This window comes from Lotus japonicus, chromosome 1 (genome assembly GCF_012489685.1).
Source record: "Lotus japonicus ecotype B-129 chromosome 1, LjGifu_v1.2".
Classification (NCBI taxonomy): Eukaryota; Viridiplantae; Streptophyta; class Magnoliopsida; order Fabales; family Fabaceae; genus Lotus; species Lotus japonicus.
The window spans coordinates 8,957,218-8,983,566 of NC_080041.1; the positions used below are offsets into that span (position 1 = coordinate 8,957,218).

The 26,349-nt window shown below is 36.1% G+C and overlaps 3 protein-coding genes across 24 annotated transcripts; all 3 read right to left on the minus strand.

The window, feature by feature from the left end:
* Positions 1 to 1,842: 1,842 nt before the first annotated feature.
* On the minus strand, positions 1,843 to 15,132 carry LOC130733465 (uncharacterized). 22 transcript variants are annotated; one of them, XM_057585674.1, is made up of 15 exons: positions 14,972 to 15,132; positions 13,822 to 13,923; positions 13,496 to 13,662; positions 12,448 to 13,134; positions 6,691 to 6,992; positions 6,376 to 6,545; positions 5,961 to 6,065; positions 5,544 to 5,600; positions 5,208 to 5,277; positions 4,826 to 4,913; positions 4,358 to 4,575; positions 3,940 to 4,109; positions 3,339 to 3,491; positions 2,519 to 2,612; positions 1,843 to 2,133 (listed from the first exon to the last, which is right to left on the minus strand). In XM_057585674.1, the coding sequence occupies exons 1-5, from the start codon at positions 15,099 to 15,101 to the stop codon at positions 6,891 to 6,893; spliced, it is 1,188 nt and encodes a 395-aa protein (XP_057441657.1). In that variant the 5' UTR covers positions 15,102 to 15,132; the 3' UTR covers positions 1,843 to 2,133; positions 2,519 to 2,612; positions 3,339 to 3,491; positions 3,940 to 4,109; positions 4,358 to 4,575; positions 4,826 to 4,913; positions 5,208 to 5,277; positions 5,544 to 5,600; positions 5,961 to 6,065; positions 6,376 to 6,545; positions 6,691 to 6,890. The 22 variants fall into 22 exon arrangements, with proteins under 22 accessions (XP_057441657.1, XP_057441655.1, XP_057441646.1 ...); XM_057585672.1 differs by adding an exon at positions 3,035 to 3,110 and having other exon boundaries at positions 1,843 to 2,612; XM_057585663.1 differs by having other exon boundaries at positions 3,035 to 3,491.
* On the minus strand, positions 7,701 to 9,244 carry LOC130733464 (uncharacterized). Its single transcript, XM_057585660.1, has one exon. It carries the CDS (start codon positions 9,242 to 9,244, stop codon positions 7,868 to 7,870), a length of 1,377 nt encoding a protein of 458 aa, XP_057441643.1. The 3' UTR covers positions 7,701 to 7,867.
* Positions 15,133 to 19,066: 3,934 nt separating the features above from the next.
* On the minus strand, positions 19,067 to 24,444 carry LOC130733466 (uncharacterized). Its single transcript, XM_057585683.1, has 4 exons — positions 24,284 to 24,444; positions 21,319 to 21,420; positions 19,926 to 20,092; positions 19,067 to 19,283 (listed from the first exon to the last, which is right to left on the minus strand). Exons 1-4 carry the CDS (start codon positions 24,411 to 24,413, stop codon positions 19,170 to 19,172), a joined length of 513 nt encoding a protein of 170 aa, XP_057441666.1. The 5' UTR covers positions 24,414 to 24,444; the 3' UTR covers positions 19,067 to 19,169.
* Positions 24,445 to 26,349: the final 1,905 nt, after the last annotated feature.

Below are 26,349 nucleotides of genomic sequence, written 5' to 3' on the forward strand. Positions count from 1 at the left end.
TTAACATGACATAAAATGGTAAAGTAGAGAAATTTTATCATAGCATAGTTTTCTATTAATTTTAACATGAAAGTATTTTTCATATTGTGGGAGCTTGAAATACTATAATTTAAACATAAATGAATATTATATATAAATTAATATTTTCTAATCTCTGCGCAACATTTTTACCGCATAATTTGAACAGAAAGTAAAAGTAGATCACAACGTTTATATTAATTTATGAATTTATTTTTAGTTTAAAAAAATTTTAATTAAGAAAACGTATTACCCCTAACCATTCAATTTGCTTGAATGTGCTACACAGGGTAGAATCTCACATGATGAAAGTAAATAACTTGACATAGTATTCTAAGTTGATGATAATTTTTGGTTATTTGAAGTTGAATATGCATGCAAAGGAGATATCCACATAAATGCAGTAGCTTTCAAAGGGGAGCAGGTGGATTTGGAAGAAGTAGTGGAATTGGTGAAATTGAGATTTTGGTTATGGCTCAAATCTCAGATGCAAAGCTCTAAATCATCTTTTTATGAGTGGTATAGGGAACCTCATCTTTTTATGAGTAGTATAGGGAACCTCAGATCTTTATGATGGGGAGTTAAGGGACCTTTTCCATTATATCTTTCTTGGTATTGTTAGGTCTTTAATGATTGGTATGGGTGTCCAGTATGAACCGGACCGAACCGGACCCGGTCAAACCGAGTCATTTTTTGCCATTTCGGTCCGGTCGGGCCAGTTCACGAGTCTAGCGGGTGACATGAACCGGTTTTTGTTGGTTTGGTTCGGTCGGTTCCGGTTTGGGCTTGAGCCCGACCGAACCGACCGGAGTAACTTTAATAAAAAAAAACGGCCCAATCAACCCAGACCCACCCTCAACCCTAGGTTTATAAACCTCATTTCATCAAACCCCAGTATTCACCCAGCAGCCGTCACACATTCTTCTCTTCTTCCCCACCAGAGCCACCACCACCGCCTCTTCCCCACCGCTGCCTCTTCCCCACCACGAGCCACCACCACCGCGAGCCACCACCACCACCTCTTCCCCACCGTGAGCCACCACCACCCTTTCCCCACCGCGAGCCACTATACACACAGCCTCCATCCACCATTCTTTTCCTCTTTGATCATTGTCTTCCAGCACGCCAAACCATCACCTCCTTCTCTGAGAAAATCTACTCCATCAGAGGCTTCTGTGCATGTTCAGAAAATCGCGTCCTCTATGCCTCCATCTATCAGGAAATTTGTGAAAGTTTTTTTTTGATTTTTCTGTTGAGATTTCACAGATCTGAATATATTTTGTAATGTATCTACTTGGATCTAAAATATTGTTAGTTCTGAATTCTGATGAATCTCTGTGCCTCCTTCTCTCTTCTCATCGTATTTTTTTTTCCTGGATCTACTATTCGATAAAACCGCCCGCGGTAACCGACTGATTTTAAACCCGAACCGTAGTAACTCGCTGCTCGGCGGCGGTCGGTGGCGGCTTGAGGGTTTGGTGTATTTTCACCCGACCTAAACCGGCGATTTGGCCCGAACCCGCCCGTAACCGACCGTTGGACACCCCTAATGATTGGGTTGACGTAGCTTTGTCTCGAACCCAATTTCATAGTATCTTACCTTCCATCTATGTGGGAAGCCTCATGTAATTTCATATAATGTTATGTTCCTTCTGGCTGCCTGTGGTTCGATTAATGTATTGAGCCTAGGAGTCATGAACTTTGTATACTGTTCTTGCACATTTGCGTTTTTAGTGCATTTTTGGCTTCTAAAACAAAATGCATGCAAAGGAGATATGATTCAGCAAAACTTAGCTAGATTGACTAACAATAGAGATGAAAACATGTAACAAAGACCCTGCAGGGATAATTTCATTGAAAGAGATTCATGAATGGACCACACTAATTACATTGGTTCTTACAAAAATGACTGAATTTAAATGATCCTAGCTTTTCATAGTAAAAAAAAAACCAAAATACAACAATGGGTGATCTAACTCCTGCAATTTAATAACTACTCTGAATCTAATATTTCAAATACTTCAAGTTTTTCCAACATTAGCCATGAAAGTCCCAAGTCTTGAAGTCATCTAACATAAGTGCTTCTATGTCAATGCATTCATCATGGTAGAGAACCTGAAAGAAACATAAGCGAGTTTATCATAGTTTCTTGAAACCATCATCTTGAGACATAAACTATCGGCATGTCTACCTTACCATGTTTACATTGCATTCAATCTTTATCTTATCATAACAACCCTACAATTTTATTTTTATTAACTCAACCACCTTTTATTCTATTAATTTCCAAATATTTCATCACAATATTTATAACACTAAGGACAACCAAGTTCACTTTCAGTTTTTGGAATAAACGAATAGATTGGCATCACACTATATAAATACATATTCAACATAGCAAGGGAACATGTCTATCTTATCATAAGAATTGCTAAGAATAGCTCAGATGTGCCACATAATAATTACTAAGGTATCATAGCTGAGATCCTGAATACATTACCCAATTCCCTCCATTTCTTTTATGCAATCACCTGCACACTTGAGCCGGTGCATCCAAAAGTTCTTGAGACAGAATACAAATGACCAATCTCAACCTGAACTCATAAAACATACAAACAGATAGAGAGAGATTAATTAGTCTGAGTTCGCACTTCATCCTCTAAAACAACTTCAGATCCTTCCTTATCCTATTGCTCAGTCACTCTCTGTTCAAGAATGAACATACAATCCTAATAACAATGTAACTACAATGCCTTTAAAAATTTATTTAAAAACTAATGACATTATACTCAAGTTTATTCTCTATTAGTGCCATTTTCAGCCTCCAGGCCCAGACTTCATCAAATAACACACCTTGGAGAAAGTTGTCTCAGTAGTATCCTGATCCACCTCGTTTCTTATAACATCCATAAAGCCAATAAGCTAAAAGGCTTCTTCTCTAATCAATTATAACTCTATTTAATGCCTTGAATTCTTATGTATTAATATGTAACATAGTAGAGATTCATCTTCTCACATGAAACTTCTTTCCAATTGGTTCAGGCTCATCTATTTGAAATTTTCTCCATTTCCTTAATGGAGTTGAGCTCATTCTGCAAGAAATTACTCCATTTAGTTTAGCACTTCGCTATGTCACCATTAATATCATTATCCAAAAAGTAACAATCCATCAATCAAAATCTAGACCAGTATATCAAAGTTCAAAAGGTTTCTCCTAAATGCAAACTAAATCAGCAACAATCATGTCCTTGACAATAGAGCAAAGGACCATCCTTGAGGAAAAAAATGCAAGAGAAAGTCAGTCAGATAGAGAACTATACCAAAAATAAAGTAATAAAATCAAAGCTACATCAGTTTTCCTCTAACACATGCAGCACTGATATGAGCGATATCGTGCGAGTCTCGAAGGTAACCACCCCGATCAGCGATGGGAGTAAACCTGTCATTGCAAACTTGCCGATATTTTCTTCAACCTATAAATTAAGGAAAAAATCTATCTGGTATTTAACCCAAAAATCTTAAAGATACATAGAAGCCAAAGACATAGAACTTAGAAGGACTAAAAAGTCTTAAAAATATAATCAAAGATAAAAAGGCTTGAATAAGCTAATAGGCTTCTTCTCTAATCAAAGATAACTCTATTTAATGCCTTGAATTCTTCTGTTGTAATATATAATGTATGTAACATAGTAGAGATTCATCTTCTCACATGAAATTTCTTTCCAATTGGTTCAGACACTCATCTATTTGAGAGCTTTTCTCCATTCCATTAATGGAATTGAACTCATTCTACAACAATTCAACAAAACCACACTATTATATAAAACCTTGATCCTATCACACTTTAACCATACAGATCTTAAATTTCAGTTTTACCACTATCAATAGGAAGAATAGGTTTCAAGTACTCTACCAACTTACCATGTCCAGTTAAGCTCTATATATGTAGACATAGCTAACCCCAACAGAAACAGTACATCTCAAAGTGAAGCTTCTCCTGCTCCAGGCCATGACTTTCAAGATCATTTTCCTTCTGTTCCAGCAGCTGATCCATAGTCCTAAAGAGCTTTCTCCTTCTAAACACGCAGCTACTGCAACATTTTTTGCATTTCAAGCAATAACATACAAAACAGAAGAGAAGAACTTTAGAACAAATAAAAGAGAGCACAATATTTAACTGCTAATCATAAATAAATAAGAGTCAAAAGAGTAACAACTTGAAATGGTCCAATTCATTGAGGCAGAAGGGACATGACATATTCAATAATTGAAGAACTAATAAAACCATTGCCTTCAAATCCAATCCTTATAGTTTTTCTGCAAAATGAACAATAAGTACCTTTCAATCAAAGATCACTCATAGAAACTGTTTGAGCTTCACCATCATAACTTTGTTTCTAGTTTTCATCCATAATAGACATGAATCTCTACTCCCCCGGTGTCTCCAAGACCTCTTTCATCATTCACTCTTCATAAAAACTCAGCAAAACAAACGAAAGAGCTCATTGGAGTTGATGGTCAAAGTTAGATCTTCAGATGTCAAACTTGCTGTTGAAGCTTTAAAAGTAAGGTATGTACAATTAATATCAGTTAAGTTAAACTATTTGTGATTGCAGATAAAAATACTATAAAACTTAAAGAAGTAATTTTAATTAGGAACTAATAAAACCAAAGTAAATGAGGCTCATGCAGTATTCGGCGTAAAATAAGAAAAAATGCAGAATTAAGACTATAAGACACATTTGTTCTCTAATGCAGTGTTTAGCATCACAATGATATGATATAGATAGATATAAACGCATTGCACCTGCATGTTTTCTTTTTCTCCTTAATCCTCTTGCTTGTCTACATGATTTCCACCAATCATTTTGTGCTTCTCCCAATACCCATGCGACCTGCATAATTTCAAAAGAAACTCCACTTAGTTAAGCGCTTCGTTATGTTATCACTTCACAGGCAATATAGAATAACCCGTAAGTAATTGACGGGGTTATGGCTATAGGGGGAAACCCTTAATATCATTATCAAAAAAGTGAAATCCATCAATCAAAATCTGGTGACCAGTATATTAAAGTTCAAAAGGTTTCTCCTAAATGCATACTAAATTAGCAACAGTCATGTCCTTGACAATGGAGCAAATCACCAATTTTTTTTTTAAAAGGAATAAAAAAAATCATGCTTGGACATACATGAGATGGCGATGAGGTCATAATGGCATCCACGGTGAAGAGGAGGATTCAGTTCTAAACACCTACCCGCCTGTAAAGATGAAAATTAGGGAATATAGGCAGTGGGTCAAGGATAGTGAATGATTTAATTCCTCAATGCCATCAACAGGTTAGAAAGGAACTAAATTAATTGAGAAACGTATGTATAGCAAAACAATCAGTTTTGGTGAGATCTTGAATTAAAATTTTTAATAGAAAAATGCCCCTTGAAATTTTATTAGCAAAATGCCCCTTAAAAATAAATTATGCTGCTTTTGAAATTTTGTTTGTGGCTTAATTGGAAGGTGAAAATGGTACCTGAAAGAGTTACTTGGCTATCACCATCTCTATCCGGCTCCTCAGAGAACATCTTCCCTGTGTGATAACAGAAGTGAAGAGGACGCATGAATCAATCAGTCATGGAAACAGAGAACATATGCAATGCAACCTATAAACCTATAAACAGAAAAAGAGAACAAAAGGAAAACGTTTTTACTGATAAGTAAAAGAAGGTCAGAATAACCATCTGGCCAAAAGGGCACCAGCGAAATCACAGACAAAAGGGTAAAAGGAATTGGTAAGATTTTACATGAGAGACATATACTTAGCATAAATAAACACAATAGTAGTCTCTCCATACCTTTATGATAGTAAAAGATTCAAAGAAAAATGATAAGTCAGTGAGATCAACAGATTCAAAGAATATTAAGGGAGAAGTCTTGAGAGAATCTCAACCTGCGTATAGCTCTTCCTATGCTCAGTCTTCAATCATATTTTGTGATGTTCAAGTTCTCACATGGAATACCCTGAATGTTCTTCCCGTTCAGACACCTTAGTAAGCTGCTTCGATAATCAACACAGTCAAGAAAAGAAAAACAAAACCTCAGACTCAAAATAAACACTGATCTGAAAAATATAAAATATCAAATGTGCGAAGGACAATGCAGAAGTAGCAATATATATAGGCGCTTAGAAAGTAGAAACATAAATATGAACTAATTGATACCGATAATTAACTTTCTTAAATTTCCACTCAAGAAAGGAAACAATTGAAAGCGAATATAGTCAAGTAATCAATTAATGGGGGAAGTATTTTACGGTCAAGAACAAATTTGAATTCAAAAACACTAATTTCTAAGAGAAGAATTACCGGGAGAAACTAACGGGATTCCATTTTCAGCCGGAGTTCCAAAATTAGGGAAGAATATATGGGCTTGGCGGCTCAAAATTAGGGTTTGAAGTAGTTCTAATGGACCATGGGGTGAGAGCTCAGTGTGGCTGTGAGTAGCGACTTCTGGATTGCATTTTTTAGTCTCCAATCTGTTCGAAAATAGGAAAGAACTCAAAATTATCAAAAGGAAGTAATCTGGATTATCAAATTGAAGCCGTAACCGCAATAGTAATCTGGATTATCAAATTGAAGTTGTAACCGCAATAGTAATATGTGTAGAGTGTAGACTCATACCTTGTCATCCACAATCGAAATCGGAGATTTGAAGGATTCTAACGGAGTTACTGGAGCAGAGCGAGGAGAAGCTCTGACGACGATGATTCTCGGTCGAGGACCTTGCTCTGTTACAGACTTTGCGAGGAGAGTTGGGTCGTCAACGTCGCACCGTGGGGAGAGCTGCGACTGGGATGGATGGTAATGGAGGGATGGTGATCTCAAGCGAGGGAGGAAACAGATTGATGTCGAGAGAGAGAGAACGCCGAAAATGAGAGAGAAAGAGAGAAACAAATCCTTTTTTTGAAACTGAGAAACAGATCCTAAAATAAAAGAGGATTACCCATTTAATATGGGAGAAGAAGAAAGGAGGAGAAAGAAGAATGGAGGATGAAGTGACACATAGGATTCAGTAGAATATTAGCCAATCAGTGAATGCCACATCATACATTTTGGGACTGAGATCTTTTCCTGAATATATATACTATGGATTATGGATTCTTGGCCAACAATATCAAATTTACTTTATGAAAGACGTTTAGCATGAAAAATCCGGGCTAATGACAATTGATAGTTCTGCAATAGTGCAATAAACATGAACTCTAAAGAAGCGCCACAAATCTAATAGCGTGGAGAAATTTTTCCACCCCTGTCTAGTTCTTCTAAGTTCTAAAGTGAGACCATATACAATGGTTAAACAAAAAATGTTTTGTTTAACCCTTTTCTACCCCACTTTTTCTCTTCCCAACACTCAACATCATCTTTTTTCTCAAATTCGACAAACTTTCAACAATTACCCACTCCAATGGTTTTGTTTAACTCTCAACACCCTACCCCACCACTCACCACTCACCCTACCCCACCACTTTTTTATTTCACATTTTTATTTAATTTTATATTTTTGTTTTTATAATTACATAAAATTACAATTATCGATTTAAATTAAATTAAAACAATAAACACTTAACAATTTGTTTTTTTTTTTAAATATAGACTTTTTTTAAAAAAATATAGACTATAATTTTTTTTTCTTAACTTAAAATGCAAGACAACAAACTAAGCATACAAGAATTTATTTTATTTTCTTAAAATAAAATGCAAGATAACAAACTAAGCACACAATATCTTAAAATGCAAGACAAGGGAAAACTAAGCACACAACACACAAATAACGTAAATAGTACGATACAAATCATCTTCAATCCTGAGACATTCCAAACTTTACCCAGATGTGCTTCACTAGATCTGCTTGCAGTTCATGATGAACATTTGAATCACGCAACTCGGATCTAGCACGCACATGATTTGCAAAAGCGGGTAAAACCTCGGTCGAGTATGGTTGCTGTGTACTAGATCCACCTTCCCCAGATTGCTCAAAATCGGTCCAAAGTTGAGCATATGAATCTCGTTCATCCTCGACAATCATATTATGTAATATGATGCATGACCTCATAATGATACTCAAGTCATCTATGTCCCACAAGCGAGCTGGTTCACGGATGATTTTAAAACGAGCTTGAAGAACTCCAAATGCACGTTCGATGTCCTTCCGACATCCCTCCTGAACTTTTGCAAATAACTTATCGGGTTCACTTTGAGGAAGTCTAATCGTTTTGACGAAAGTTGGATAAGAAGGATAGATACCATCGGCTAGATAGTATGCCATATTATAGGGACGACCATTCACAAAGAAATTCACAGCTGGAGTCTTTCCCTGTTCCACGTCATCAAACACTGGTGATCGATCTAGAACGTTTATGTCGTTCAACGTTCCAGGACATCCAAAAAAGGCATGCCAGATCCATAGGTCATAAGTTGCAACTGCTTCAAGAATAACTGTTGTGGTTCCCTTATCCCTTCTAGTAAATTGACCTTCCCATGCTTTAGGACAATTTTTCCACTCCCAGTGCATGCAGTCAATACTCCCGATCATGCCTGGGAACCCCCGCATGTCATTAGCATGTAGTATTCTTTGCAGGTCTTCTTGGGTTGGTGCTCTCAGGTACTGTTGCTCATACAATCGTATGATTCCTTTACAGAATCTACGTAAACACTCCAATGCTGTAGTACCTCCAATTTTGATGTACTCATCGACCGCATCTGCTGCCACACCATATGCTAACATTCGCATTGCTGTGGTACATTTTGCTAAGGGTGATATACCTTGTTTATTGGCTGCATCAACGCGTTGGGTGAAGTAGTTATCACTACTTGAAAGGTCACCAACGATTCGAAGGAAAAGATGTTTTTGCATCCGGTACCGACGACGAAACATTGCATCGTCATATGTAGGCTCATTGGCAAAGTAGTCGCCAATTAGTCTCTGGTTTGCCTCTGTATGATCTCTACCGAGATATTTTCTACTACGAGGTGCAGTATCTTCTCGAATTTTTCTTCGACGCTCTCTAAATCGGTTGAGTACATAAGCTTCTTCAATTTGACTATTTTGAATGTATGCTTCAAGATCAAAAGGGCAATCAGATGGATCCATTTTTTGTGAAATTTGAAGTAGATTGGAAGAGATTTGGGATATTGGTACATCAATGGATCTATGAGTCCATATATATAGGTACATTGAATGGTGGTTGAGTGGCGGATTTGAAATAAGTTATCAACCAGAGTTAATTATCGGAAAAGGACAAGATTCGAATTGAGTGGTACATATTCAAACACAGTTACCCGAGAATTATTAAAGGCAAACACTACTGACTTGACACCATGGGCAAATTATTAAAGCAAACACTACAGACTTGACACCACTGGCGGATTTGAAATAAGTTATCAACCAGAGCTAATTATCGGAAAAGGACAAGATTCGAATTGAGTGGTACATATTCAAACACAGTTACCCGAGAATTATTAAAGTCAAACACTATTGACTTGACACCACGGGCAAATTATTAAAGCAAACACTACAGACTTGACATCACTGGCGGATTTGAAATAAGTTATCAACAAGAGTTAATTATCGAAAAGGACAAGATTCGAATTGAGTGGTACATATTCAAACACAGTTACCCGAGAATTATTAAAGCCAAACACTACTGACTTGACACCACGGGCAAATTATTAAAGCAAACACTACAGACTTGACACCACTGGCGGATTTGAAATAAGTTATCAACCAGAGTTAATTATCGGAAAAGGACAAGATTCGAATTGAGTGGTACATATTCAAACACAGTTACCCATACATTAAAGCAAACATTACATAGCTGTCACCACTTAAAAATTATTAAAGCAAACATTAAAGCAAACACTACAGACTTCACACCACTGACAAGTTTGACCGAATACAGACAAAGACTCGCTTGAAATTAATTTCCAAATAGCTCTTTGGACAACTGCTCTAACAACTCTTTCTTACGGTCACTGAGATGCTCTTCCGAAGTTAGCTTTAGATACATACTAACTTTCTTAGCATTAGTCTTCTCTTTCATCGCATTAGTCTTCTCTTTCATCAATTCGTTAGTCTCTGCTTGCACCGATGCTATCTTTTCCAATTTTTCAAGCTCTTTCTCCTTGAAATGGATATAAGAATCCCACTCTTTGTCCACCACCTCGTCGGCATCTTCTCTAATTTTCTTTTTACTCTTTTTTTTAGCTGCCTCCCTACCCATTGGACGAGGAACTGATCCTATAGAGTTTGAGCCACTTGCATCACTGTCGTGTGATCTCTTAGATCCACTACTTCTCGAGCCACTATTTCCTCCTACCTGACTACAAAAACGTGGTTGATCACGAAGAGCGCGCCATTCTTCCATGAAAGTAAATTGACCAATCTTCCCACTTGCGAATAATTCCTGCGCTTTTGCGATAACATCATCCTCCGACCAACCGCTTCGTTGCTCACGCTTAGCGCTATCATAAGCGCCAATCCATTTACCCAATCTTGCGTTCATATAATTCCAACGGTTTCGGCAGGCAACCCAATCGCGCGGAGGATCGAATGAGCAATGCTCATTACAATACTCAGCAATATCTCTCCAAAATGTTTCTCCTTTCTGGTTTCTTCCGACAACACTGCTTGTTCCACAATTAATCCACCCACTAATTAGCACTAGATTTTGTGCAGTGTTCCATGCGGGTGAAACGGTTTTTTTGCTCTTAGGAGTGACTTCATTGACTTCATTATCAGCTGACCCGCCACCAAGATTGACTTGTGTTGAAAATTCCGGAAATTCCGACACATCAACACTCGGAAAATTTTCAGGAACCACTAGCATATAACCACTAGACTGGGGTGTTTGAGATGAATATCTCACAGATCCATAAGATGGATGAGAGTTTGGAGCAAGTGATGACTGGTTAAAATTTTGTATGTTTTGAGGAGGTTGGTACGAATATTGATTTGGATCTGGATAATAGTTTGGATTTCGAGGACGTTGGTTGGAGATTTGATGTGGGACTTGATAATAGTTTGGATTTTGAGGACGTTGGTTGGAGATTTGATGTGGGACTTGATAATAGTTTGGATTTTGAGGACGTTGGTAAGAAATTTGATTTTGGATCTTCATAGTTGTTGGGATTTTAGTTGTAAAATGGGTTGTTTGAAGAATTCTGGGTGTTGAAATGGGGATTGTTGTGATCCATTTCAAAACAAATGCTAATTGATAGATAAATAAGATGGTGAGAGAGATAATAAGATGGTGAAAACTTGGTTTTTTTTTCTGTGTCCAAATCAAACAAACCAAGTCTCTATTTATAGAGAAAAAAATATCACGAATTTTGGTATAATTTTTTTTTCCAGATAATTTTTTTTTATCAGATAATTGAGCTCAAAAGATAAGGGTAAAAGAAAATCCGGGGAACCAATCAGAAAATGACACGTGTCAGGACATATCCACCATCACGTTTTCTCTCTCCAAGACTGCAGCTCACGCTCCCTGTCGGCGCGTGTATTGCACGCGCCTGACCGAGCCATTCAGAGGGCGCCACGTGGCGTCCCTCTCTCCTCTCAACATTGTTGAATTTCTTCAACAATTCAGCCGGTTCTCTCTCCTCTAAACACTCCTCAACAACCATTGCATCACTTCAACAATGTTCAACACTCTTCAACATCAAAATTAAACAACCATTGTATATGGTCTGAGTCTCTCACTTTAAAGGGTTGTTAAGACATTCTTACAATGGTTTAAGTTGTTTTATCGACTTTTTAAAGTAAATTAATTTTAATGATTATGATGATTTACTTTATCATTTACTCGTAAAAGTGACTCTCATTTTACTCCTCCCATGGGAACTCCTTTCTTCTTTATGGGCTTTCCTACTTCTATTTTATTTTCCTTCTTCTTTCAGTCCTTTCTTGTTTTCTGCCTCTTTCCTCTAGGGGGATTTAAAGTTTGATAAAACTGGGTTAGATAAAATTAAGTTTGAAAATTTGAGTTTGTTAACATTAAGTTTGAGAGAATGTGTTTATGTTTGAAAACAATAGTATACTCTAGTTATTAAAAATATATATCGTTTGAATATAATAATAATATAAAATCACTTATAATGACAGAATTATTACAATGGACATAATACGAGTAATTATGTTATTTTAATTGTAAATGGAAAAACAATAGACGAAAAAATAAAAACAATGTATGACACAATTGGTAGATAATCAAGCTCTTTGCGTATTTAGTCTATAGTACGACCCCTGGAAGGTGAAAAAAATAAACTAAGAAGTAGGTAGAATGCACTGCCACTAGCTCACAATTATTCAAACCAAAACTTAGATTCCTCTATTGCTACCACTACATGATCAAATTTAGGAGTAAGGGTTCTGAGTACCTTTTCAACAATTCCTTGATCTGGCATGCTCTCACCATAGGTCTTCATCTGGTTGGTCAAGCTTCTGATTCTGGTGAAGTATTCTGCAATAGATTCTTGCTCCTCCATCTGAAGCAGTTCATATTGCCTCCTCATCGTCTGGAGTCTAACCTTCTTCACCTTTGCCAACCCAGAATGACTTTTCTCCAATATCTCACATGCTTCTTTTGAAGATTTTGCCTTTGAGATCTTCTCAAAATTTGCAACATCAACGCACTGATGAATCAAGAAAGTTGCCTTGCAATCCTTCTTCTTGGCTTCACTGTGTGCAGATTTCTGGGTTTCAGAAGAAGATTCAGTGATTTCTTCAAACCCAGATTCAACAACCTCAAGGCACTCTTGGAATCCGAAAATTGCTTTCATCTGGACACTCCAATGATCATAATTCTTCCCATCGAGAGTAGGAAGAATCATCGGAAGCGAATTCGATTTCGACATCGCCCTCTGTTCTTCGATTCTTCTTGAATTCTCTTCAATTCTCGCAACCCGTTGATCTCTGCCTTGAGCTCCGCCACTGGAACTCCTTGCGCCGCCGCAGCACCACCTTGCACCGCCCTGGGCACCACCACAGGCTCCTGATCGATGAGCTCTTGATACCACTGTTAGAACCAGAAGGTTCTCTAGAGAGAGAGAGAGCGAGAGAGAAAGCTAGAGAGAGATAAGTCTTGAGAGAAAATTGATTAATTGTTTATTGATAGCACTCACAAACTCAGTTACACTGTGTACTATATATAGCACTCATTAACTATACACTAGTTAATCCTACTGAGCCTAACTAACTGTATGCATTATACTTGCTTCAACAAAATAAGCTGAAAATAGGTTATAGATAAATATTAGCTCTTATTCATAAGTTAATCTGAACAGCTTTTGAAATTAATTCAAAACAGCTTATAGAAATGCATAAACTATATACAAAAGCGCTCACAAACAGTAGCAAAAGCGCTTATGCTATAAAATAAGCTCCAATAAGCTCTTACAAGCGTGACCTTGGTAAAATGAGACTTACCGGTGGGGTAACCGAGGGTAATAATTCGGTATGAACAAGCTTAAAGTGGCCTGCAGGAACAGGACAAGGTGCTTCCTCACAGAGATCATGGAGAAATGTAGCAGGTTCTCCTTCTATCCCAGCATATGAAATTTCATATAGTAAATCACCACTGGGAATTGGTTCACCTGCTTGACAGATAATCAATTACATTTCCACTAATTATTAAAGTTCATTCTTGAAATTTTGTAAAGCATAAGTGTCACACAAACATACAATGATACAAAGACAAAGCATGGCGGGAGGAGGGGGGAAAAACTAATTAGAATTAGAAAGAGAAGTGTCACCAGTATAAGCTGCGATCTTAAAGGTGAACGGCACTCCTCTCACCACTGGGTCAGGTAATATTTCCACTCCACTCACCTTCACAGCATAGTCTGCATTCTTATCTGCATACCATACATATACAAACTTCAAATCAATAAACCAAGAGCTAACTACAATAACAAAGAATAAAAAACTAACAATAATGCAAGAGCTAGGCCCCCAAAACAAAATAGTGAAAATAAAAAAATAATACATCACCATAGAACTTGAAAATTTTTCAACTAGTGCTGAACAATCAATAAATTAACTAGAATTGGTGAATTACACAACTTTTTTTTTGTTGTAAAAAAATGGTAGGGCTTGGAGAGGCACCCCAGGCCTACGGAACAGGTTGCCAATGACATACTGAGAATCTCCAACGGAGGAGGATTATCTCCTCTATTACCTCTGTGGAGGCCAGTCGAGACCCACTCCAGTAGCTAGCTGGAGCGTCAGAGATCTCTAGGGGATTCAAACCCGCGCCCTTGGGGTGAGGCTCAAACCGGGGTCTAACCGCCAGGCATGCCAAGTTGCCGACCCAAATTGCAAAGAAGTTTGCATTTTGGTTTAACTACCCACTTGTAATTAAACCAGTGAACATTTCAAACTAACTAACAATTCAACAACAAAACCACTAAACAACACATTGTGGGTGGGGTGGGTGAGCTAAGGGAAATGAAGGATATTGAAGGGTGAAGGGTCAGGGTTCAAACCCTGGTAAAGGAACTAATTTACTAATAACTAACAACTAACATTTCTTTGTAACAAAAAACAAAAAAAAAACTAAACAACACAGTGTAATCACGTGACACGCACATGACAGCCTTTGACCCCATGTCTTCTGATAGGGGTTTATATTGTCCAAGCAAATTAAACAGGTTCCCTAATTCCACAAAGGGGTTCTATTTCTACCGTTTTTCATCTCAGCTATTAATACCAGAAATGGCAGCTGAGTCAGTCACTCTATGTTTCTCTCCCTACTTGCAACATGCAATCTCAAACAGGAAGCTCTCAAGTATTGCAAAACTAAGTATGAGGCATATCAATGATGAATGTTGAAGAATTATATAAACAAAACAAAATCATGAACTAAAAGTTTGAAGAGTAAAGGTAGCTAGTTTAGTTAATTACCACAGTATTTGAGGGACTGAGCTTGTGCATGAGAAGAAGAAAGTAGCAGCAAAACGGTGGATGATAAGCAGAGAACAAGGTAAAGCGTTGAAGTAGAGTGAACCGCCATGGCTATGGAGCGCGTGAACATCGGTGACTACTGTACTTGGCATCATTTGTACATGAATAAATAATGATATAATAATAACTCGTGGATTGCAAGGCTTTTGTTACGCTTTGTTTATAAGTTATGACTCTTAAATTTTTTTTATTAAATTAAAGACTTTCCTTTACAGCATGTTCAACCATGAGTTGCTAGTTTGGTTGCTTAAACATTATTTTTGTGGTTTAAATTGTCACATAGGACTTAAGCAACTCATGCATTTTTCGCTTCAACTATGGTTGCTTATTTTACTTTTCGTTGGGTATCACAGTATCTCGTAGATTTATATTCTTTATTACCATTTTAGCATGAATTTTAATGAAGGATAGAGAAAGTATTATTTTAAAATGCAAAAGCTAGTAGAAAGAGAATAAGCAAATGTTGCTTAAATAAGTAATGTTGCTAAAATTTAAGCAACAGTAATTGTTATGTCATGTGCTCCAAAATAAGCAATATTGCTTAAGTGATCCAATTGGATTACGCAACCCCACTGGAGATGCTCTCAGGGGTGACAAATTGGGCTTGATCCGCTGGGACAACATGACGAGTTGGGTTGAGACTTTTAACCCAAATTTCAAGATAGAGTCAGCGTATCCTGCCACACAATTTAGCAAGTTAATGGCAGGTTGGCTTGCCCCGCCCCGACAACTCATATTTTCGCTCCTAATGGTGATGAAGATTTGAAAGATGATGATGATGAAAATGCGAATGCATCTTCTTCCTGAGAGCATCTTATGTTTCAAACTAAAGGTTATGTTGGAACTTAGAAGTTCTGTGTAAGATTATATCATTGTGAGATTGTTGGACTTTGATTTGTGTTTTTGTTGTTTTAAAAGACATTTATGAGTTATGATGATGGAGAATTTGTGCAACATGTGAATTGGTTATGAGTTTGTGGTTTTTAGTCTTATTGTAATTGTGGAATTGATTCTACTTGAGATGAATCAAAATCGAATAGTAATGTTGACATTGTACAAAGAAATATAGAGAAACCATGTCTTCCTTTTTAATTTGGTCTTAGTGTTGTAGTGTCGCTAATTACAAATTTTAGCTTTTTGTCTGTGGCACAAGGAAAATGGAACAACATTTCTGACTTTTTACTAATTGCATAACATTTTTTTTTCGTTGTTTACTTAAAGTGGGCTAGTTTGTCAACCCGCTTATCCGCCAAAATGTGGATTGACTTGAGGCTTTGAACCCAATTACAAAAAGTAGGTTAGTCTAACCCAACCCGCATTTCGGCAGGGTTGATGGCAGGTCAGGCTCGGCCTGCCCCACCAACCCATATTGCTACCCCTACTTTCACTTATCTATTTATGTATGTTACAAAAAAAATAAATTCAAATCTTGTGAAATCTCTCTACTTGAATACATGAACTACTAGTATTGATTTCGTGTCATGCACAGATGAAATAAGAGTACTTTGTCGGTGTACATCAAACATTTACATATTTCCTCTCTCGCTTTTCTTTTTTAAATACGATATCACATATTTAAGTTTTGTTTTTCAAATCCTATATATACATTCTAATTCCATTTTTTCTGATTTGTTATGCTTTGAATCAATATAGCAAAACCATTTAATCTCCAAGATGTATATAGGAAAACATAAAATATAAAAAATTTGAGTTAATTTCCAAATCAGCATTAAAAACTATTTTATATTATTTTTTTATTTTGTTATATAGAAAACAACCATTAAAAAAAGACTTTGTCAGCATGCAACTTAATGGTAGAAAAGTCACAATTGACTTCTATTAATTATTTTAATGTCATGAAAAACTATTAAATCTCAAATTAATACAGTAATTAATTTTCAAAAAATTCACAATTGACTTTTGTTAATTATTCTAATGTCATTAAAAACTACTAAATGCAGTAGTAATACATTAATTATTTTTGAAAATATGGAATTATTTAATATTTAAATTACTATAAGATCAGAAAATATAAATATGACATCATCAACCTACTAATTATAGTATGAGAGAAAAAGTTTATGAAGAAAGACATAGAATGAGGGGTAACACTTGTCGGAGTTGCCACTTTTTAGTTTCGAAAATAGTATATAGTATATAATAGGATTAAACGACATAGTATTATTAATTTCATGTCGATATGACAATCTGTTACTATTTTACTACAAACGAGTCTTAAATGCTTAACTGCAAAGTAGGCTCACACATAAACTAAAACTTGTACACCCTTAAGGAAGAGTTTGTGCCATAACATTCTATTGAAAGCTTTGTGAACCTTCAACAAGAAATAGGACAAAGGGTCCAATCATTTTTCTCTGGGTTTCCTTTGCCTTCTAGGTTTGAATATGATTCTTTGTCATTGGTATTTGCACCATTTTCAACATCGTCACCACGGTACGTAGGGTGGAAATAAGCTAGGTCAAGTTCTGCATGACTCAATCCTAGCTTACATTATAATTTTGTGGCATAAGCCTGGCATGCGGCTTCATTGGCTAAATTTTGAGGTCTGGCCTTGTCCTACTACCCTATTTAGAGGCCTGGTTTGTGGTTAGATTCTCTCAAAAAAAAAAAAAATAGAATCGTGATCACAAAAGTCTAATTAGTAATTACACTCAACATCGTTGCATCATGACATACCCCATATGGGTTTTGTAGGTTCAAAATGAAAATGACAATTAATTGAACTGAAATGCGCTGAAGAAGGAAAAATAAAAAGGAAACAGCGTTGCTATATCCCACGACACATTTCACGCACTACACTGCACGACCATGTGTTTTTACATAGTAATTTTTTTTTCCAGAAATCATGAGAGGAGAAAATGGTAAAAGTGCATGATTGAGTATTAATTATAACTGGTAGTGCCTGCAGTGCCAAAAAAGGGTTGTGCAATCCAGCATTTCCCAAAAAGAAAAGGAAAAGTAGAAATCGATAAAGAATCCAACAAGAACGAGAGACTCGAGAATCATATCATAAGTATCCTAATTATACATAACATCAGTAATCAAGAACCTTGATCCTCCGTCAACAAACCCAAACAACACTAAAATTAGGCAAAAATCAGCCCCTAAACCCACTAACCCTTGTTGTCCAGATCGTGATGGCCACATTGTTGTTCTCCGCCTCGTCGTCAATCCCCCCATCGACGAGTAAATCAACCCAGATTCACGAGAAGAAAGAAGTTGTCCACGATGCTACCCACGTCGAAGAGAAAGTCAGGCTCAGAAGCTACCTTCATCTTCGAAGTCTCAAACTCCATCGCTCTTTGATCTCTCTTCATGTGTGTCGCCGCCGTGTCCCCTAGCTCTTACCACTTGACATAACTTCCAGAGACACTTGTGATTCATCGTGTCTCTAAGTCTGGTAGGTTTTTTTGTGTGTTCAGTCTAATCTTAATGCAGACTTGTAATTTTTTTTAAAAAATAGGCCGGTATGTTAAGCAAAACAAGCTCATCTTTTTTTAGTTAAAAAGCTTTTAAAAAATTATCCGTTGATGGTATGGTCAAGTGGAGTGTTTGAGCGAAAGACGATGCAAGGTTTGATATCTTCCGCTGCAGAGGGTGGCCATGAGGATTGCAGAAGTCACTGAGAGGAGAAACCAACGAATCTGACAGACACTAGACTGGGTGTTGGGCAAGGTGGAGTTCGAGTGCCAGAGTGCAGCGAACGACCAAGCTAGTTAAAATTGCACTTTTTTTATCCCCAAAATAGTTAGTTTTTTTTACGGAAAATGATATAAGGACCAACATCACTATCGACGTAAACGTGGGGGATTCAACTTGCAAAAGAATAGTTTAAGGACTCGTTCTGCACAATTAGAATTTGTCGAGGAGCAAATGTGTTTCTAAGCCTAAAATTAAGAGTTTCAATTGTTTCTTTTCCATTTCATCTAGTATCTCATGCTATCTAGCAAAACTCTTTTGGAAGATTCTTAATGCCAAACAAAACACATCATAAATTCTTGGGCAACTTACTCATTAGGGGAAATAAACATTTAATTTATAACTCGTAGCATGGCGCTTCACTAGTTCACATTGAGGGTTAAGAACTAAACCATAACTACCATCTATACGGTCAGAACTACATAGCAGACACTGAAGATTTAGGACCGATTTTGAAGGGAAAGATAATGCAAGTTAACTGCTTGTCCTTCTGATCCTTAAAGTTCAGCTTCACATTCATATTATAAGTGCCCTGCAATTGAAGTATACGGTTATAAGTTGGTTAATGAATTGATATTTAATTTTGTTACAGCATTACAAAGAAATTTCTAAAATCAAACATCTAAGTGAAGATGAGGAAAATATATTTGAATCAACAAATGGTATCCTTGAGTTATGGTGATGCTTAGCTGCAACAGTTCCCATACCATATAGATGAAACCAGGATGAGGAAGAGGAAGCATCAATTTCTATTGATTATGGATAAAGCAATATCATTCTCACAATGACTAAGAATCATTAACATCTTGCAATCTTTTTTAAAGCAAAACAATATCATATATTGCCAAGTAAATTCATAAATCTGAAGGGGTTCCTCACAGATTGATATCTTAAAAATGGCAACAGAGTATATATATTTGAGGTGAATTTGGGTAAACAACTTAAACAAATTTAAGAAACTTTTTGAAATAAGCTGAAAATAGGCTATAGATAAACATAAACTCTTATTCATAAGTTAATCTGAAAAGCATATGAAATTAAGTTCAAGACAGCGTATAGAAATGCATACACTATATACAAAAGCTTATGCTATCAAGTGTTTTGCATAACTACATAAGTGCTTATGCTATAAAGTAAGTTCTTACAAGCGGAACCTTGGTAAAATGAGACTTACCGGTGGGGTAAACGAGGGTAAAAATTCGGTGTGAACGAGTGTAAAGTGGCCTGCAGGAACAGGACAAGGTGCTTCCTCACAGAGATCATGGAGAAATGTATCAGGTTCTCCTTCTATCCCAGCATATGAAATTTCATATAGTAAATCACCACTAGAAATTGGTTCACCTGGTTGACAGATAATAAGTAACATTTCTGTTAGAATATAATATTAGAATATTTATTCTTGATTTATTATGACGTAATTACACATGTAATCTCACTTAGATTTATTCCCTTTAATATGATGTAATTACGCATGTAATCTCACTTAAATTTATTCCCTAGTTAACTATTAGCCTAGGACCTTTGTATATAAATACTTAGTTGTTTATCAATGAAAAGCACGGATTACAATTCCTCCCGCCGCGTGCCCAGCGCCGGAGATGCTTCTCTTCACCCGCGTGCAGCTCCAACGCACCCCAAACAGCAAGACCCGACCCGTTCACGAGTCATCTCCTTCCAGATCACGTATGCTCCCTTAAGGTAACGTCGGCCCACTTTGACCGCCGCTGCCTCACCCAGGTGCAGCTCATCGTTCTCTGCCTCGTTCATCACAACACTCGCGCCCATCAATCTTGCCCAACACCCGACCCGCAACCAAATCCGGGTTCTAGCCAAAAAGATTTATTTTTCTTCTTCTTTCCGGTGAACCGGTTTCTTTCGACTCGCCCACCCGATTCGACCCGGGACGGTTCACCCAAACCGGTTGAATCGCTCCAAGCCATCAACCTATATAAAAAAAATCCAGTTTTTTATTTTTATTTTTCCTGCTACATCTTATGGCAGATCACACTCTGATCCCGGCTCTCCGACGTCAACGGTGGTTCCTTACGCCAACCGTGGTTCCTCATCTTCGGGTCACCAAGGTTTTCCTCCGGTCGCTCTCGAGTTTGAAGGGTATCTTATTTTCTCGAAAGGCTTATCCCATGTCCCTTTTGATGATTTTTGTTCCAGTCTTAGCATCGGTGACCCTCCAGCTTCGACTGGGGGGGTGTGTTAGAATATAATATTAGAATAGAATATTGGAATCTTTATTCTTTATTTATTATGATGTAATTACACATGTAATCTCGCTTAGATTTATTCCCTTTATTAGGATGTAATTACGTATGTAGTCTCGCTTAGATTTATTCTTTAGTTAACTATTAGCCTAGGATCTTTGTATATAAATACTCAATTGTTTATCAATAAAAAGCACGGAATACAATTTCTTCGATTTCCACTAATTATTAAAGTTCATTTTGGAAATTTTGTAAAGCATAAATGTAACACAAACATACAATGATACAAAGACAAAGCATGATGGGAGCTGCAGAGGAAAAATTAATTAGAATTAGAAAGAGAAGTGTCACCAGTATAAGCTGCGATCTTAAAGGTGAACGGCACTCCTCTCACCGCAGGGTCGGGTAATATTTCCACTCCACTCACCTTCACAGCATAGTCTGCATTCTTATCTGCATATATAGCATTTATACAAAATTCAAATCAATAGACCAAGAACTAAGTGCCACAACAAACAAAAAGAAAAGCAACTACTGCAAGAGCTAGGCCCCCAAAACAAAATAGTGAAAATAAATAAAAAATCACATCACCATAATACTTGTTTAGGGAGACATGGGAGCTCATGAGGTGAGAAACAAGACACCAAGAGATATCGACGCCACAACTTAACCCAAAACCTAAAGGTATTATTAGGTGTATGGGTTTTCTCACTTATAAAGTGTTCAACACTCACCTAATCTTCAATTCCAATGTGAGACTTCTTTACTCACACTTGACATCCCAACAATCTCCCCCTCGAGTGTGAGTCCATCTCAAGCGGAATCCTCCAACTACTTGCACCGCCGTTGGATCTTCATCAACGGGACACGACGCCTAACCGCCATTGCTAGGAAGACTTTCGACACAATGAGTCATTACCATGGTCCCACGAACCATCGGCTCTGATACCACTTGTTGGGGGAGATAAGGGAGTCCATGGGCTGAGGAGTAAGACACCAAGAGGTATCGACGCCACATCTTAACCCATTGTCCTAAGGTTTTGGGTTAAGATTTGGCGTCGATATCTCTTGGTGTCTTGCTCCTCAACCAATGGACTCACCTGTTTTCCCCAACAAAACAATACCTGACTATTTTTCAACTAGTGTTGAACAATCAATAAATTAACTAGAATTGGTGAATTACACAACCTTTTTTTGTTGCAAAAAATGGTAGGGATTTTAAGGTTTTGGGTTAAGATGTGGCGTTGATATCTCTTGGTGTCTTGCTCGTCAGCCCATAGGCTCCTCTGTCTCCCCCAGCAATACCTGAATATTTTTCAATTAGTGCTGAACAATCAATAAATTAACTAGAATTGGTGAATTACACAACCTTTTTTTTGTTGTAAAAAATGGTAGGGCTTTGGAGAGGCACACCAAGCCTACAGTACAGGGTACCAATAACATACTGAGAATCTCCAACGGAGAAGGATTATCTCCCTACCTATGTATAGGCCAATCGAGACTCACTCTAGTAGCATGCTGAAGCGGATCTCTCTGTATACAAATGCCACCTACTTGGAATTTTAATCCATAAGGGATTCAAACTTGCGCCCTTGGAGGTGAGGCTCGAACCGGGATCTAACCGCCAGTCGTGCCAACCCAAATTACATAAAAGTTTCATTTTGGTTAAACTATACCTCGCTTGTAATTAAACTAGTGAACATTTCAAACTAAGCACTGTTCAACAACAAAAACACTAAACAATACATTGTAATCCCGTGACGCACACGTGACACCTTTGACATCATAGTAGCATTTGGCAGACAGGTGAGAAGGGGACGGAAAAGGAATATGGGTTTATATTATGTGTTTGTTATATTTTTATGATGCAACGAAACATAACAAAAAGCTTTTGGAACGAAACACTTTGGCCCCTCTTAAAAATTTAACATGGTAAAAAATGCTCCAAATTTATATTTGAAACTTTTTATATTCAAACAGTTTAAAATCACTTCTTAAAGTGAAAAGGAGTTATTATATTAGTTGACAAACTTAAATAAATTTCTGTTTTTCAGAAAAATCACTTAAAATAAAATCAATTATTTTTCAAAAAGTAAAATCACTTTATTAAGCAATGACAAAAGAGTTAATTTGAGTGCGTTTGTTTGAGCTTACTTTTAGAAAAACCACTTTTTTCATTTAAAAAATCATTTTTATTTTTGTTTCAGCTTTTGAAAAAATCATTATTACACAAAAAGCTAAAAGCAGTTTATTTGGAAAAACTATATTAGAGTGCGTTTGTTCCAACTTATTTTTAGAAAAATCACGTTTTCAATTAAAAGTCACTTTTAAGTTTGTTTCAGCTTTTATAAAAATCATTAATTTACAAAAATCTGAAAGCAGATTGAGTGGAAAAGCTAATTTATAGTGCTTTTGTTTTAGTTTTTTTTATAGAAAAATCACTTTTTTTTTCATTTTTATGTTTGTTTCAGCTTTTCAAAAAATCATTACTTTACAAAAAGCTGAAAGTAGATTAATTGGAAAAGCTACTTTAGAGTGCGTTTGTTTCGATTTTTTTAGAAAAATCATCACTTTTTTTCATTTTTATGTTTGTTTCAGTTTTTCGAAAAATCATTACATTACAAAAAGTTGAAAGCAGATTAATTGAAAAAACTACTTTAGAGTGCGTTTGTTTCGGTTTTTTTTTAGAAAAATCACTTTTTTCATTTTTATGTTTATTTCAGCTTTTCAAAAAATCATTACTTTACAAAAAGCTGAAAGTAAATTAATTGAAAAAACTACTTTAGAGTGTGTACGTTTGTTTCGATTTTCTTAGAAAAATCATTACTTTACAAAAAGCTGAAAGCAAATTAATTAGAAAAGGTACTTTAGAGTGCGTTTGTTCCAATTAATACGTAATTTAAATTATGGCTATGTTTTGATGACTTAAAGTTACGTACCAAACATAACACACAAAATATTATTATTTAGTTCCATCTTGTTCTGTCTTATTCCGTGCAGTTCTGTCATGTTCTTCTATTCTGTAATCAAATGTTACTCATGTCTTCTTTTTAGGGTCTATTGTCCCTGCAAATTATACGGGTTCCCTTTCCCTTAAGGGATTCTATTTCTACCGTTTTTCATCAGCTATGGATACTAGAAATGGCAGCTTAGCCCCTCTATGTTTCTTGCAAGGTAGAATCTCAAACAGGAAGCTCTCAAGTATTGCAAAACTAATTATGATATGAGGCATCAATGATGAATGTTGAAGAATTAAACAAAACAAAATCATGAACTAAATTGAAGAATGGAAAGTAAAGGTAGTTTAGTTAATTACCACAGTATTTGAAAGACTGAGCTTGTGCATGAGAAGAAGAAATTAGCAGCAAAACGGTGGATGATAAGCAGAGAACAAGGTAAAGCGTTGAAGTAGAGTGAACTGCCATGTCTATGGAGCGAGTGAACATCGGTGACTGAACTTGGCATCATTTATACATGAAATAATGATATAATTTTCTTTTTAAAAGCATGCAATAATGATGTAATATAATAACTCGTGGATTGCAAGGTTTTTGTTGTTACACTTTTGTTTATAAATTATGACTCTTAAATAATTGAGAAAAAGATCATGCGCGGAGAATTTAAACTTTTTTTACACCATTAATCAGTCAGATTATAAGGATGTCTCACGTTAATTAATGAAATTAAATAAAAAAATAAATTTTCTCATATCCTATAGATATCTGATTGGTTGACTGAACTTGGCATCATTTATACATGAAATATTGATATAATTTTCTTTTTAAAAGCATGCAATAATGACATAATATAATAACTCGTGGATTGCAAGGTTTTTGTTGTTACCCTTTTGTTTATAAATTATGACTCTTAAATAATTGAGAAAAAAATCATGCGCGGAGAATTTAAACTTTTTTACACCATTAATCAGTCAGATTATAAGGATGTCTCACGTTAATTAATGAAATTAAATTAAAAAATAAATTTTCTCATATCCTATAGATATCTGATTGGTTGACTGAACTTGGCATCATTTATACATGAAATAATGATATAATTTTCTTTTTAAAAGCATGCAATAATGACATAATATAATAACTCGTGGATTGCAAGGTTTTTGTTGTTACCCTTTTGTTTATAAATTATGACTCTTAAATAATTGAGAAAAAAATCATGCGCGGAGAATTTAAACTTTTTTTACACCATTAATCAGTCAGATTATAAGGATGTCTCACGTTAATTAATGAAATTAAATAAAAAAATAAATTTTCTCATATCCTATAGATATCTGATTGGTTGACTGAACTTGGCATCATTTATACATGAAATAATGATATAATTTTCTTTTTAAAAGCATGCAATAATGATATAATATAATAACTCGTGGATTGGAAGGTTTTTGTTGTTACCCTTTTGTTTATAAATTATGACTCTTAAATAATTGAGAAAAACATCATGCGCGGAGAATTTAAACTTTTTTACACCATTAACCAGTCAGATTATAAGGATGTCTCACGTTAATTAATGAAATTAAATAAAATAAATAAATTTTCTCATATCCTATAGATATCCAATTGGTTGACGATGTAAAAAAATTTACACCGTTAGTGCATATAAATTAAACTCTAAATATTTTCTATTAAATTTTAGACTTTCACTTATCCTTATGTTTGTTACAGAAAAAAAAAATTCAAATCATGTGAAATCTCTCTACTTGAATACAAAAACTTTTAAACGACAACCTAAAAAAGTAACTACACACCTAAACTAAAACGTTTATATCTACACTCTTAAGGAGTAGTTTGTGCCATATCATTATGTTGAAAGCTTTGGGGACCTTCAACAAGAAATTGGACAAATAGTCCAAAGATTTTTCTCCTGGCTTCCATTGCCTTTTAGGCTTGAATATGATCATTTGTCATTGGTATTTCCACCATTTTCAGCATTGCCGCCATTGCACGAAAGCCTTCTTCGCTACCCAACACCCTTACCCTCCATTCCCCACCATTAGAATTATCATCATAAGTGTCAGGAAGTGGGAAATGTGATATATGAAGTGCAAGCTGCAAGGTAATTATCGTGATGGTTAAGGGTACTAGATGGCGATGGTGAATATCATGCGACAAATGAAGGGTGATGGGCGATGGCAACGATTAAAGAGGGCAAAGTTGTGGTGGCAGAGGGCGTTAGGTGGAGGCGGAGGGTGCAAATAGTAAATACCATGCGGTGTTGGGGTGGAGGTTGTAAGGTAGCTATGGAAAATTGGTGGTTGGCTGAGACGCTTGTGGGTTTATTAGCTTCCTAGCCGGTTAAAATTCTACCATAACTTAAAGTGGTATAGATAATGTGGCACTATGAAAAATTGGGAAGAATAATATAAAATTT

Bases quoted from the DNA above. Each gene is read 5' to 3' on its own strand.
- LOC130733464 (XM_057585660.1), bottom strand. From the start codon at position 9,244: ATGTACCTATATATATGGACTCATAGATCCATTGATGTACCAATATCC.
- LOC130733465 (XM_057585679.1), bottom strand. From the start codon at position 15,101: ATGTTCACGCGCTCCATAGCCATGGCGGTTCACTCTACTTCAACGCTT. The intron at 13,135-13,495 runs GTAAGTCTCATT...ATCTCTCTCTAG, and splicing joins TACCCTCGGTTACCCCACCG to CTTTCTCTCTCGCTCTCTCT. The intron at 6,993-12,447 runs GTACTCAGAACC...CTTTTATTTTAG, and splicing joins ATCAAGGAATTGTTGAAAAG to GATCTGTTTCTCAGTTTCAA.
- LOC130733466 (XM_057585683.1), bottom strand. From the start codon at position 24,413: ATGTTCACTCGCTCCATAGACATGGCAGTTCACTCTACTTCAACGCTT. The intron at 21,421-24,283 runs GTAATTAACTAA...CTATATATGCAG, and splicing joins TCAGTCTTTCAAATACTGTG to ATAAGAATGCAGACTATGCT. The intron at 20,093-21,318 runs GTGACACTTCTC...TCTGTCAACCAG, and splicing joins TAAGATCGCAGCTTATACTG to GTGAACCAATTTCTAGTGGT.